The sequence below is a fragment of the Lepidochelys olivacea genome (genome assembly GCF_965140295.1).
Source record: "Lepidochelys olivacea isolate rLepOli2 genome assembly, chromosome: 4".
NCBI lineage: Eukaryota > Metazoa > Chordata > Testudines > Cheloniidae > Lepidochelys > Lepidochelys olivacea.
In genome coordinates this window covers 149,289,457-149,303,935 of record NC_140414.1, presented here as the reverse complement: position 1 = coordinate 149,303,935, position 14,479 = coordinate 149,289,457, and the positions used below count along the sequence as shown (strand labels likewise).

General features: G+C 68.1%; 1 protein-coding gene across 1 annotated transcript; it reads right to left on the bottom strand.

The window, feature by feature from the left end:
- Positions 1–4,192: 4,192 nt before the first annotated feature.
- On the bottom strand, positions 4,193–14,260 carry TLX2 (T cell leukemia homeobox 2). The gene is made up of 3 exons (XM_084625476.1): positions 13,829–14,260; positions 10,126–10,363; positions 4,193–6,125 (listed from the first exon to the last, which is right to left on the bottom strand). The coding sequence occupies exons 1-3, from the start codon at positions 14,238–14,240 to the stop codon at positions 5,909–5,911; spliced, it is 867 nt and encodes a 288-aa protein (XP_084481602.1). The 5' UTR covers positions 14,241–14,260; the 3' UTR covers positions 4,193–5,908.
- Between the last annotated feature and the right edge of the window lie 219 nt (positions 14,261–14,479).

Genomic DNA, 14,479 nt, shown 5'->3' with positions numbered 1-14,479 from the left:
CCCCTTCGTTTTACTGCTCCCCAGTCACTGTAGGAAGCGCCATCCATGAGGTGCAGTACATCCCACCGCTACCACCAGTTGTGATGGAGTCCCTGGGCGATGCTCTGGAACTGCTCCCTACGAAGCCGGTTAGGACTCTGGGAAGGTCTCCTTTCAGTGAGCAGACTGTCTGCAGGACACACAGCTCACACAACTTCCACCTTCCTGGGTCTGACCTCGGAGCATTCAGCATCCTCTGCCCCTCCGTGCGCTTCCCACAGTGAGTCCGCCCAGGTGGGGTCCTGGGGAAGCAAGGGGGTCCTGCCCCACAACTCCGCAGTCAGACGGGACTCTCAGCCAGCCAGTAAAACAGAAGGTTTATTAGATGACAGGAACATGTTCTAACAGAGAGCTTGTAGGTGCAGAGAACAGGACCTCTCAGCTGGGTCCATTTTGGGGGGCAGGGAGCCAGACAACCATGTCTGCACTTCACTCCATATCCCCAGCCAGCCCCAAACTGAAACTCCCTCCAGCCCCCCCTCCTCTGGGCTTTGTCCCTTTCCTGGGCCAGGAGGTCACCGGATTCCTTTGTTCTCCAACCCTTTAGCTCTCACCTTGCAGGGGGGAAGGGCCCAGGCCATCAGTTGCCAGGAAACAGGGTGTCGGCCATTCTCTGTGTCCAGACTCCTGCACACACCTGCCCTCTAGGGCTCTGTAACGATCATACACCCTTATCCCACCACCTAGATACTTAAGAATTGCCTAGGGGAAACTGAGGCACCCCACACTATTCAAAGGAAACATTAAGAACAGTCCCGCTTCGTCACAGAATGTAACCTACTGCTTAAATCAGCTTCTGTACCAGATGACTGGAGGACAGCTAATGTGATGGCAATTTTTGAAAAAGGATCCAGAGGCGATCCTGGCAATTACAGGCTGGTAAGCCTAACTTCAGTACCAGGCAAATTGGCTGAAACTGTAGTAAAGAATAGAATTGTCAGACACATAGATAAATATGAATTGTTGGGGAAGAATCAATATGGCTTTCGTAAAGGGAAGTCATGCCTCACCAATCTACTAGAATTATAAGGGGTCAACATGTGGACAAGGGAGATCCAGTGGATATAGCCTACCTGGACTTTCAGAAAGTCTTTGACAAGGTCCCTCACCAAAGGCTCTTAAGCAAAGTAAGCTGTCATGGGACAAAGGGGAAGGTCCTCTCACATATCAGTAACTGGTTAAAAGACAGGAAACAAAGGGTAGGAATAAAAAGTCAGTTCTCAGAATGGAGAGAGGTAAATAGTGGTGTCCCCAGGGGTCTGTACTGAGCCCACTTCGATTCAATATATTCCTTAATGATCTGGAAAAAGGGGTGAACAGTGAGGTGGCAAAATTTGCAGATGATACAAAACTACTCAAGATAGTTAAGTCCAAAGCAGACTATAAAGAGCTACAAAGGGATCTCCGTAAACTGGCAAATGGCAGATGAAATTCAATGTTGATAAATGCAAAGTAATGCACACTGGAAAACATAATCCCAACTATACATATACAATGGTGGGGTCTAAATTAGCTGTTACCACTCAAGAAAGAGATCTTGGAGTAGGGTGACCAGACGAAACAGACAAAATATTGGGACACATGGGGGAAGCGGAAAAAAAACAAACAAACAGCGGCCGGAGCGGCCAAAGCCGCAATATCAGGACAAATGGCGTCCTGACCCCATGCATCAGTCGGGACACGGGACAAAGAACTAAAACTCGGGACAGTCCCAGTCTGGGCTCCCTATCTTGGAGACGTTGTGGAGAGTTCTCTGAAAACAGCCACTCAGTGTGCAGCGGCCATCAAAAAACCGAACAGAGTGTTAGGAACCACTAGGAAAGGGATAAATAATAAGACAAAAAATACCATGTTACCTCTATATAAATCCCTGGTACACCCACAGCTTGAATGCTGCGTGCAGATGTGGTCGTCCCATCTCAAAAAAGATATACTGGAATTGGAAAAGGTTCAGAAAAGGGCAACAAAAATGATTAGGGGTATGGAACAGCTTCCATATGAGGAGAGATTAATAAGACTGGGACTTTTCAGCTTGGAAAAAGAGGTGACCAAGGGGGGATGTGATCGAGGTCTATAAAATCGTGAATGGCGTGGAGAAAGTGAATAAGGAAGTGTTGTTTACCCCTTTACATAACACAAGAACAAGGGGTCACCCAATGAAATTACTAGGCAGCAAGTTTAAAACAAACACAAGGAAGTATTTCTTCACACTGTGCACAGTCAATCTGCGGAGCTTGTAGCCAGGGGATGTTTTGAAGGCCAAAAGTTTCACTGGGTTCAAAAAAGAGCTAGTTAAGTCCATGGTGGATCAGTCCACCAATGGCTGTTAGCCAAGCTGGTCAGGGATACAGCCCCATGCTCTGGGTGTCCCAAAATCTCTGACTGCCTGAGACGAGCACTGGACGACGGAGGATGGATAACTGGATAATTGCCCTGTTCTGTTCATTCCTTCTGCAGGATCTGGCATTGGCCACTGTCGGAAGACAGGACACTGGGCTGGAAGGACCATTGGTCTGACCCACTATGGCTATTCTTACATTCGTATGTTCCATGACCTAACTTTTCAACAGTCCCTTGGGGGAACCCTTCAGTGGGGCAGCCCCGTGAGGGTTCCACTTTTGGGGCAGGCCCTGCAGCCTCCCTGGCTCCTAGACTGAGCCTCTGGGTGCCAGCAGCCCTCCTGCTGCCCCCCGAGAGCTCGGCCAGGCCAGCTGAGAGAGACTCCTTGGCAGAGGCATGTCCATGCTGCAGGACTCGTGCCCCCAGCCAGGATTCACAGTGACTCCCCAACAGCGTTTCCCAAACAGAGCCGGGTTCATGAGTCACCTGGCCCCAGCGTGGGCAGCCCTTGAGTCAGCGCAGAGACAGAGCGGGTAACGCAGCGTATGGCCTGGGCAGCCCAGAGCAATTCACCAGCCCAGCTGCTGGGACTCCATTGCCAGGCTGGCTCTGACCCCCTCAGTCAGTCCCAGTAGAGAACTAGCTTCCTCCAGCCCCCAAAGCCTCCATTAATCACAGCTGGGCACATCTAGGCTTTGTTCTCCAGGCAGGACCAGGCTGAGTTCACAATCTCCTGGCTGGAATGACCAGTAGATAAGTCACTGGACCTGACATCGTCTCTGTGGCTCTGGTTCAATTTCAGTCTGCTCCTTAATGACTCTGCTCGTTCTACCCAGGCAGGACGGAGACACCTCCCCCCCAGCCGTGCCATGTCTCTCAGCCTGCGCAGAGAGCAAACGTAACCCTCCCCCCGGCCCCTGCACTGGGGAGCCCTGCAAAGTATAGGGGGAAACTGAGGCACACAGAGGTTTCATAAAATTATTACAAAAAATTCCCACTTTGTCACACACGGGTCCCTGCGGCATGGGCACGCCTCTGCCCTGGAGTCTCTCAGATGGCCTGGCCAGGCAGAGCTCCCGGCGTGAAACAGGAGGGCTGGAGACCAGAGGATCAGTCTAGGAGGTGGGGAGGCCACGTGGCCCACCCTGAAGGAAGAGTGGGATCCCTTAGGGGTCCGGCATACAGGGGGCATAGCACATAGACAGTGTGGGACCCTGACAGCTCTCAGTGCAGCCTGCCACTCCTCATGGCCCCAGGGCGTCTGGCTGGCTGGGCCTATGCCCCACACACAGCAGCCCCAGACAGCAGCAGGTGGTCAGCATGATGGCCGCAGCCTGCCCACACCCAGCGCCAATCACATGGGTGGAGGAGTCAGTGCTTCGGGGTGCGGGGAGAGGTGGGACGGGGCAAGGGGCCGTTCCCATCTAGGATGAGGATGACCAGATGTGGTGGTGGGGGGGGAGCATAGGCACCTACATAAGACAAAGCCCTGAATATCGGGACTGTCCCTATAAAATCGGGACATCTGGTCACCCCATCTAGGACAGACTTTGTTCTCTGGGCCCTGCCCAGGGGTCGGGAGGAAAAAGGCAAGAGGACACCCCCGTAGTGATCCCAACTTTGCAATCTTTAAAACCAGCCACTTCAGCAGGAGTGCTGGAACCTCCCTCACACGGCCTCTTCCCCTGAGGCCCCGCCCCTCCCCAATGCCCCGCCCCCATTTGCTCCTCTTCCCCCTGCTCCTGTCTCTCACTGATCTCCTCCCTCCCGCCCCCTCCCGCTCCGGAGGGACTTGTCTCCGGAGCTGGGCGAGGCAGGTAGGAGGCGGCCCTGGCTGAGATGGCGCGGATGCAGGTGATAACCCAGCGCCTCCGTGCTCGCAGTAACCGGACTTTGGGTGTCTGTCAGTAGATCTGACCAGGTCCCCTTTTCCACCGGACTTTCCAGGTCCCCTTTTCCACCGGACCAGGCACCTAGCTCCCGCCACGCCCAGGGCAAGGGCTGATCAGCCCTGATGGATGGGGAGGGAGATCAGCATGGGGAGGCCCAGGACAGAGCAGGCCGACCCCACCCCCGATCAAGCTGGGCACAAGCAAACCATGTGTCAGTCAGTTCAACCCAGCGTGAAGTCCCATCTAGGAGCAGACAGTGCAGGCCGTCCTGCGGGGCGGGGGCTCCGTTGCCGGGAACAGAGATGGGGGGTGGGATCAGGCTGAACATGAGCTCCCCCTGCCACGCTGCAGCCAGAAGAGCTAACGCGATCCTGGGATGTGTAAACAGGAATCTCCAGCAGCAGCAGAGAGGTGATTTTCCTTCTGTATCCGGCCCTGGGGCAGCTGCTGCTGGGATCCGGTGCCCGAAGGATGTGGCTAGATTGGAGCAGGGTCAGAGGAGATGAGAAACCTGCCTGGAGTGACAGACTCCAGGGGCTCAACGGGAAGGTTCGGGGGTGACTTGATCCCAGCCTGCACATTCTTACGTGCGGAACGGAAATTTGGAAACAAAACCCTCTTCGCTCTGGTCAGACAGATCCAAGGCTGGAAGCTGAAGCCAGACTATCTGAGCCTGGAAAGAAGGTGGAATTTGTTAAGAGAGGAAAATAAGCACAGGACCCGTTTCCCTGGGGTCGTGGTGGATTCTCCGTCCCTGACCAAGCTGAACTCAAGTGTGGGCGGTTCTCTGAAAGCTCTGCTCTGGCTCAAGTCAGATCCCATGTGGTTCTGCTCCAAGCCCCCGCTGCTCTCCTCATCCTCTGGCACCAGCCACTGCCCGCAGACAGGACCCCGGGCTGGATGGACATGGCGCTGCCCCAGGCTGACCCCGCAGCTCCATGCTCACTCTGTGATGAGCTGGCCCCAGGGCACCACTCACCTTCCAGCTCCCTGTGGGCCCCAGGGCAAGGCCCCCTCCCACTTCTCCCCATGGGGGGCCGTCCCCTCCATCCCTGGGCCTCAGCAGCACAGCCAGGCGGAGCTGCAAAGGCTGGGAGCCTCCAGTCCTAACAGAAAAGTGGGGGCTGGGCCTTGCTGATACTGGGGCAGCTCTGGGCAGGCCCTGAGGTGTCAGGGTGGCTGTACCCCCGGCAGTGAGGGGGGAAGGGCCACGTATTGCCCTGGAGAGCCCCAGCCAGTACAGGGGCCCCAGCTCCCATGGGGAGGGCCCTTGCGGATGGGATCTAGGTCTCCATTAACCACAGACTTTAACCCTTTATTGGCAGTATAGGTCACTAAGTCAGCTGTAGGCAGAGCCTTTGAGTCAGTCAGCCGGGACTGGCCGGCCGGGGGGTGGGGGGTGTATCTGGGGCTCCTTGCTCCCCCGTGGGTGCTGAGGCCGGGCAGACCCCAGCCAGGGCAGGCACACAGCAGGGAGCGCACTGGCATCATGGTCCCTGGGGGCAGCAGCCCATGCCCAGGGGTCTGCATCTGCTGCAGGCAAGGAGGGTCCGGCCTCAGCCCCAGCCACCCCGCAGCCTCCGTGGGGATGTGCAGACAGGTCTCTCCCCCCTGCTCCAAGGGGCAGCGTGGGGGCCTCACACCACTGATGCCACCCCTGAGACGGACGTGACCTTCTTGTCCTCGGCCCAGGGCTGCAGGTTCTGCAGGGCGCAGAGGGAGGAGTTGTGCATGCAGAGCGGGTCCTGCGGCAGCGGCTGGCTCAGGCTCTTCTGGAAGGCCTCCTGCTGCAGGTGCAACATCAGCCGGTTGGCCTGCTGGCGCTCGGCCTCGCGCTCCTCCGCCGTCTGCCTCCTGCGGGGCGTGGGCAGAGCCGCATGAGTGGCTGCCTGCCCCTCGACCCCCTTCCCGCCCCGGGCGGCCCCTCAGCTACTCGCCCCTGCCCCGGGCGCCCCTCAGCTACACGCCCCCGCCCTGCCCCGGGCGGCCCCTCAGCTACACGCCCCCGCCCTGCCCCGGGCCGGCCCCTCAGCTACACGCCCCCTTCCCGCCCCGGGCGGCCCCTCAGCTACACGCCCCTGCCCCGGGCGCCCCTCAGCTACACGCCCCCTTCCCGCCCCGGGCGGCCCCTCAGCTACACGCCCCCGCCCTGCCCCGGGCGGCCCCTCAGCTACACGCCCCCGCCCTGCCCCGGGCCGGCCCCTCAGCTACACGCCCCCTTCCCGCCCCGGGCGGCCCCTCAGCTACACGCCCCCTTCCCGCCCCGGGCGGCCCCTCAGCTACACGCCCCTGCCCCGGGCCGGCCCCTCAGCTACACGCCCCTGCCCCGGGCCGGCCCCTCAGCTACACGCCCCCGCCCTGCCCCGGGCCGGCCCCTCAGCTACACGCCCCTGCCCCGGGCCGGCCCCTCAGCTACATGCCCCCGCCCTGCCCCGGGCCGGCCCCTCAGCTACACGCCCCTGCCCTGCCCCGGGCCGGCCCCTCAGCTACACGCCCCTGCCCTGCCCCGGGCCGACCCCTCAGCTACTCGCCCCTGCCCCGGGCGCCCCTCAGCTACACGCCCCCGCCCTGCCCCGGGCGGCCCCTCAGCTACACGCCCCCGCCCTGCCCCGGGCCGGCCCCTCAGCTACACGCCCCCTTCCCGCCCCGGGCGGCCCCTCAGCTACACGCCCCTGCCCCGGGCGCCCCTCAGCTACACGCCCCCGCCCTGCCCCGGGCCGGCCCCTCAGCTACACGCCCCTGCCCCGGGCCGGCCCCTCAGCTACACGCCCCCGCCCTGCCCCGGGCCGGCCCCTCAGCTACACGCCCCTGCCCCGGGCCGGCCCCTCAGCTACATGCCCCCGCCCTGCCCCGGGCCGGCCCCTCAGCTACACGCCCCTGCCCTGCCCCGGGCCGGCCCCTCAGCTACACGCCCCTGCCCTGCCCCGGGCCGGCCCCTCAGCTACACGCCCCTGCCCCGGGCCGGCCCCTCAGCTACACGCCCCCGCCCTGCCCCGGGCCGGCCCCTCAGCTACACGCCCCTGCCCCGGGCCGGCCCCTCAGCTACATGCCCCCGCCCTGCCCCGGGCCGGCCCCTCAGCTACACGCCCCCGCCCTGCCCCGGGCCGGCCCCTCAGCTACACGCCCCTGCCCTGCCCCGGGCCGGCCCCTCAGCTACACGCCCCTGCCCCGGGCGGCCCCTCAGCTACACGCCCCTGCCCCGGGCCGGCCCCTCAGCTACACGCCCCTGCCCCGGGCCGGCCCCTCAGCTACACGCCCCTGCCCCGGGCCGGCCCCTCAGCTACACGCCCCCGCCCCGGGCCGGCCCCTCAGCTACACGCCCCTGCCCTGCCCCGGGCCGGCCCCTCAGCTACACGCCCCTGCCCCGGGCCGGCCCCTCAGCTACACGCCCCTGCCCCGGGCGGCCCCTCAGCTACACGCCCCTGCCCCGGGCCGGCCCCTCAGCTACACGCCCCCGCCCTGCCCCGGGCCGGCCCCTCAGCTACACGCCCCTGCCCTGCCCCGGGCCGGCCCCTCAGCTACACGCCCCTGCCCTGCCCCGGGCCGGCCCCTCAGCTACACGCCCCTGCCCTGCCCCGGGCCGGCCCCTCAGCTACACGCCCCTGCCCCGGGCCGGCCCCTCAGCTACATGCCCCCGCCCTGCCCCGGGCGGCCCCTCAGCTACACGCCCCTGCCCCGGGCGGCCCCTCAGCTACACGCCCCTGCCCCGGGCCGGCCCCTCAGCTACACGCCCCCGCCCTGCCCCGGGCCGGCCCCTCAGCTACACGCCCCTGCCCCGGGCCGGCCCCTCAGCTACACGCCCCTGCCCCGGGCGGCCCCTCAGCTACACGCCCCTGCCCCGGGCCGGCCCCTCAGCTACACGCCCCCGCCCTGCCCCGGGCGGCCCTTCAGCTACATGCCCCTGCCCCGGGCCGGCCCCTCAGCTACACGCCCCTGCCCCGGGCCGGCCCCTCAGCTACACGCCCCTGCCCCGGGCGGCCCCTCAGCTACACGCCCCTGCCCCGGGCCGGCCCCTCAGCTTCACGCCCCCGCCCTGCCCCGGGCGGCCCCTCAGCTACACGCCCCCGCCCTGCCCCGGGCGGCCCTTCAGCTACATGCCCCTGCCCCGGGCCGGCCCCTCAGCTACACGCCCCTGCCCCGGGCGGCCCCTCAGCTACACGCCCCCGCCCTGCCCCGGGCCGGCCCCTCAGCTACACGCCCCTGCCCCGGGCGGCCCCTCAGCTACACGCCCCCGCCCTGCCCCAGGCGGCCCTTCAGCTACATGCCCCTGCCCCGGGCCGGCCCCTCAGCTACACGCCCCTGCCCCGGGCGGCCCCTCAGCTACACGCCCCCGCCCTGCCCCGGGCCGGCCCCTCAGCTACACGCCCCTGCCCCGGGCCGGCCCCTCAGCTACACGCCCCCGCCCTGCCCCGGGCGGCCCCTCAGCTACACGCCCCCGCCCTGCCCCAGGCGGCCCTTCAGCTACATGCCCCTGCCCCGGGCGGCCCTTCAGCTACATGCCCCCGCCCCGGGCCGGCCCCTCAGCTACACGCCCCCGCCCTGCCCCGGGCCGGCCCCTCAGCTACACGCCCCTGCCCCGGGCCGGCCCCTCAGCTACACGCCCCCGCCCTGCCCCGGGCGGCCCCTCAGCTACATGCCCCTGCCCCGGGCCGGCCCCTCAGCTACACGCCCCCGCCCTGCCCCAGGCGGCCCCTCAGCTACACGCCCCCGCCCTGCCCCGGGCGGCCCTTCAGCTACATGCCCCTGCCCCGGGCCGGCCCCTCAGCTACAAGCCCCCGCCCTGCCCCGGGCGGCCCTTCAGCTACATGCCCCTGCCCCGGGCCGGCCCCTCAGCTACACGCCCCTGCCCTGCCCCGGGCCGGCCCCTCAGCTACACGCCCCTGCCCCGGGCCGGCCCCTCAGCTACACGCCCCCGCCCCTCCCCGCCCTGCCCCGGGCCGGCCCCTCAGCTACATGCCCCTGCCCCATGCCAGCTCCTCAACCCCTTGCCCCATCCTGCCCCAGCACAGTGCATGTGTCTAACTCCACTCTGCCCTGACAAAACAGGAGCCCTGGCTCTGGGGGGAGCTCCCAGGAATCCAGCCCCAGCCTCTCCCAGCAGGGGGCGCTGTGGGGGTGGGGCAGAGGGGCTGGCTGTGGGGGGAGCTCCCAGGAATCCAGTCCCAGCCTCTCCCAGCAGGGGGTGCTGTGGGGGTGGGGCAGAGGGGCTGGCTGTGGGGGGAGCTCCCAGGAATCCAGCCCTGGCCTCTCCCCAGCAGGGGGCGCTGTGGGGGTGGGGCAGAGGGGCTGGCTGTGGGGGGAGCTCCCAGGAATCCAGCCCTGGCCTCTCCCCAGCAGGGGGCGCTGTGGGGGTGGGGCAGAGGGGCTGGCTGTGGGGGGAGCTCCCAGGAATCCAGCCCTGGCCTCTCCCCAGCAGGGGGCGCTGTGGGGGTGGGGCAGAGGGGCTGGCTGTGGGGGGAGCTCCCAGGAATCCAGCCCTGGCCTCTCCCCAGCAGGGGGCGCTGTGGGGGTGGGGCAGAGGGGCTGGCTGTGGGGGGAGCTCCCAGGAATCCAGCCCTGGCCTCTCCCCAGCAGGGGGCGCTGTGGGGGTGGGGCAGAGGGGCTGGCTGTGGGGGGAGCTCCCAGGAATCCAGCCCTGGCCTCTCCCCAGCAGGGGGCGCTGTGGGGGTGGGGCAGAGGGGCTGGCTGTGGGGGGAGCTCCCAGGAATCCAGCCCTGGCCTCTCCCCAGCAGGGGGGCTCCTTTGCCCCTAGCTGCGAGGGAGGCTGTGCTGGAGGTGTTGGTAGCCCGCACTGGGCCCGGGCTGGCCTGGCTGGGCGTGGCAGGGCCCAGCCCTGAGCTGCAGCCTGTGTTACCTCCATTTGGTGCGGCGGTTCTGGAACCAGGTCTTCACCTGGGCGTCCGTCATCTTGAGGGCCTTGGCCAGGGTGGCCCGCTCGGCCGAGGCCAGGTACTTCTGCCGGTGGAAGCGCTTCTCCAGCTCACAGATCTGCACTCGGCTGAAGGACGTGCGCGGCTTCTTCCTCTTGGGGGGGGTGCGGTTCTGGTAGGGGTGCCCGATGCGCCGCGTCACCGCAAACGGGGACAGGGCAGCTGCAGGCAAAGGGGAGGCAGGAGGTCAGGCCTGGGTACTGCCCTCACCTCACTCAGGCCCACGCCCCTGGGCGCGATGGGCGCTGGGGGCTGGTCTCCTGCTGGGGCACATCAGCTCCTCCAGCTGGCCTAGGAATGGCTGGGGCCCGCTGCCTGCCAGCCCACCCAGCATTCCTGCAGCCCGCACTGCACAGGGGGCCAGAGGGCAGGCACCGGACATAGCGGGCCGAGCTGCGTCCTTCCTGGGCCCCTGCTGGCATCTGGGCCGAAGCACCAGGCGGAGCTGCCCGGGACAGGCTCCGGACTCTGATCCCAGGCACTGGGTGTCCCCACCAGCCCATGGCATCACTGCGCCAGCTGCACATGGCAAGGGTGACAGAGCCCCCAGGGCTGGGGGAATGCTGTGGACCCACTGGGCAGCCTGGCACCTCCACCCCCTTGCTACCCATGGCTCAGGGCCACAGCCTGGCAGGTCTGGCTTTGGGAACCGTCCCCCTCCTCCCCCCCGATTCGCTGCACAGGAAACAGACTCCACCCAGGCAGGAGCCCCCCGGCTGGGTAGGGACCCCCACATGGCTGGGCAGCCCCTCGCTGCAGCTCGGCCATCCAGACGCTGGCCGGGGCTCGGAGGCGGGTTGCAGACGCAGCCGAGAGTGGCCCCAGGCATGGCAGCTACGCCGGGGAGGGGCCAGCCCCATCCCACCCGCCAGCCACGGCCCAGCATGCGCGGGCTCCTCGCCACCTCACCGGTAGGGCTGAAGCCCATCCCTGAGCCGGGGGCACCCTGGGAGCATGACAGCGCCCAGCTCTCCAGGGGCCCAGCCCTGGCTCCCCCCGGCCCCAGCCTGGCCAGGCCGCCTGCCCTCACCTAGGCCTGCCAACTGTGGTTGGCCGCATTCCTGGAGGTTCCATCACATGACATCAGCTTTAGTCCTGGAGACTCCCGGCCAATCCTGGAGGGTTGGCAACCCGCCCTCATCATCGCCCCCTGCCCACTCCCAGCCTTGGGGCCCGAGGGGGACACGGACTCCCCGCCCCGAGAGCTAAGAACCGGCTCCAACCCAGGGAGAAACAGCCCCGCTGCACTCCGGCCCCGGCCCGGGCCCCGGGGGCAGTGGGACGAGACACCCGCCCCCAGCAGCCAGGTCAGGAGCCCCAACCCTCAACGGGGGCCGAACACCCTCCCCCAGGCCGGGGGAGCCCCGGGGCCGCCAGCTTCTGCCGGCCCGCCAGGGAAGGTCCTTCAGGGACAGGCGCCGGGATGGGCCCGCTGGAGCGATCAACACCCCGGGCAGGAACCGGCTGCTCTGCGTCCCGCTAAGGGCCAGAGGCTCCCGGGGGTGCGCTGAGAGCAGAGGGACAGACTGACCTTCCCGTGGCTGGGCACAGAACCCAGGCGTCCGGGGTGGTGCTCACAGCGCCTGCCCTCGCAATCCCCAGCAGGCACCATCGTCCCTGCACATCACCAGACCCATCAGCTGCGGGGGGGCCTGGGGCGCATAGCTGGGTGGGCAGGGGGAGCCCCGGCGGGGCGCAAGGCGCGCAGGGGGAAGCCCTGGTGTTGAGGCCCGGAGGGACCCCCCAGCTCTCCCCAGTGCCGGCGCAGGGCTGGCGTGGAAAATGAGGGGGGCGGGACAGGATCCCCGGCAGCCAAAGAGCGCTGGACCGGGTGGGGGCCCCTGGGGTGTGCGGGGCGGGCGGGGCCTGGCCCTGTCCTGTCCTGCTGGCGGACGCTGCCGACCCTTCCCAACCCCTTCTCCGCCCCCGCCACCCCGGGCTGGGCCCCGTGACCTGCGGGGGGTCCAGGGGGTGCTCACAGCCAAGGGACTCGGCCCCCAGTTCCGCCGCCGCGGATGCTCCGTAGCTGGCGGCCCGGCCCGCTGGGGGACAAGGGTGCCGGTCAGCGCCGCACAGACCCGCCGGGCCGCTCGCCGTCGGGGGCAGGGGCTGGCAGAAGGGTGGGGGTGTCAGACGGGCCCCCAACGGAGCGGCTCTCCCCCCGGCTGTGTTTGCTGCTGGGGACGGGCCCGATCCCGGGCTTCGGGACCGCGGGAGCCCGGTGTCCCCAAGCGCTGGCCCCGGGCTCCGGTCTTGGCCGGTCACAGCCGCCCGGCTGCGCCGCCGCGCACAGCCCAGGAGCCTTTCCAGAGGCCTCGGCGCGCCCCGGGCGCGGATCACGGCCTAGCCCGGGCCCGCGCTGGGCTTCTCACTTCAAGGGGGGGGCCTGCCCGTCAGCGCACCCCACGATCGCACGGGCAGGACTCACACCCCCCGTGGCAACAGCGCGGAGCCCTGGGGGTCCGGGCCCCAGGGAGCGCCCGGGCCGGGCCCCGCCAGGCAGCTGGGCTGGGGGCAGCGCTGCGGAGGCTGCCTCAAGACCCCCCGCCCCTTCCCGCTGCGCCCTGCTCCTCTGGCCCCCTGCCCAGCCAGCCCGGCCTGGGGCCGCGGGACCCGGCTGCTCGTCCCCAGGGAGCGGGCGGCGGAAGGACCGGGCGGGTCCGGAAACAGCGATGTGAGCCGCAGCCGGTGCCGAGTCGCCTGCGTGTCCGGGGACGTTTCTCCTCAGACCCGGTCCGGGGTTGCCCCTTCAGACCCCATTCCGTGCCCACGCCGGGCGCTGCGCGGGGAGCAGCCGCTGGGACACCGGGCCCGGGGGCTGCCGCCAGCAGAGTTCGAACCCGCCGCGCCCTGGCGCAGCTCCAGCCGGAGTCGGCGGGACCCGGCTCTCACCGGCCCGAGCGCAGCCGGGGCCCCCGGGCGCCGTCCCGCTGTCACCGGGCGCGCACCGGGCTGGACTCGGCGGGGCGTTCAGGGCGCTCACCAGGCTCGTGGGTAGATCCCAGCGCGTCCCCCAGGGGCCCGGCTCCGGTTCCAGCGGGAATCCTGCTTCCGCGGGCCTGGATCTCCCCTCCAGCGCCCGCCGCCGCGAGCCGTGTCAGGGCCAGGGCTCCGCCGAGCGGGGGATGTCCGGGTGCCCACGGCCAAGGACGGGGGGAACTTTCCCGAACTGTGGGGCAGGGGACGCTCTCCCTGTCCTGGTTCTCTGGGGGCCCCGCAGCGGTGTCCGGGAACAGGCGCTGACTCTGCCCCGGGGCCGAGACACCGACCTGGCCAGGCCTGTGCTGGGCCGGAATCTCCCCGGGGCGAGCAGCCGCGCTGGAGCCGCCGCCCCGCCCCGCCCCGGGTTCATGCTGGTGGGCGCGAAGCCGCTGGCCAGTCCCGTTACCGGTCCCGGAGAGGCCGCTCCCGGCACCAGGCCGGCCAGCTCAGCCCCGCAGGAGTCCGGATCGGGCCAGGGATGTCAGCGAGGAGCGCTCGGCACCTGCCGGGATCGGGCCCAGTCTCCCGGCCGTCCGGGCCCCTGGGCTGAGCGCTCCCAAGAGAGGGGCCGGGGATCTGGCGCTCCCCGCCGGGCAGGGGGCTCTACCAGCCGGGCCAGGGAGCTGGCGGGGGGCGGGGGCTCACCTGAAAGCCGGTCTTTGGCGAGCCGCCTGCTGCTCTCCATCCAGGGGAAGGTGAGGCTGGAGAGGCCGGGGACCCCCGGCTGCGGGGGCGCGGCGGGCGCCCCGGGCGCTGGGGGCAGAGGTCTGTGCGCCGGCACCCGGATCACCCCTCCCGCGGGGCCCCCCGGCGCGGCCCGTGGGGCCACGTTCATGCTCCGGCTGAGGCTGTAGGAGCCCAGCGAGCAGGCGGGGTTGTAGGCGCCGCTGCAGCCGCTCCCGTAGAGCGCGTAGTCCAGCTCCCCCGCCGGGCGGGCCGGCCCCAAGCAGCTGCCCTGCTCCGGGCTGCTCAGGATCTGGTCGATGCCGAAGCTGATGGGCTCGTGGTGCGGGTGGGTCTGGCCCGGGCCCTCCTGCTCCAGCCCCGAGGGCTCCATGGGGAGGGACGCGCTCCGCACCCCGGCTCCCCGCGCGCTCTCCCGCCCCTCTTGCTCCTCAGTGCCTGCCCGCCCCCGCCGGGGCGCCCCCGCTGCAGGCCCCCCGCTGGAGCCGGCCCCATGCGCAGGGCCCCGGGCCCCCTGGGCGCACGTCACTGGAGCGCGGGGCTCCGCGCGCGGCCGCACGTACCCGGAGAGCGCCTGGGCCCCTGGGGCAGCGCGCGCTCTTCTGGCCCCTT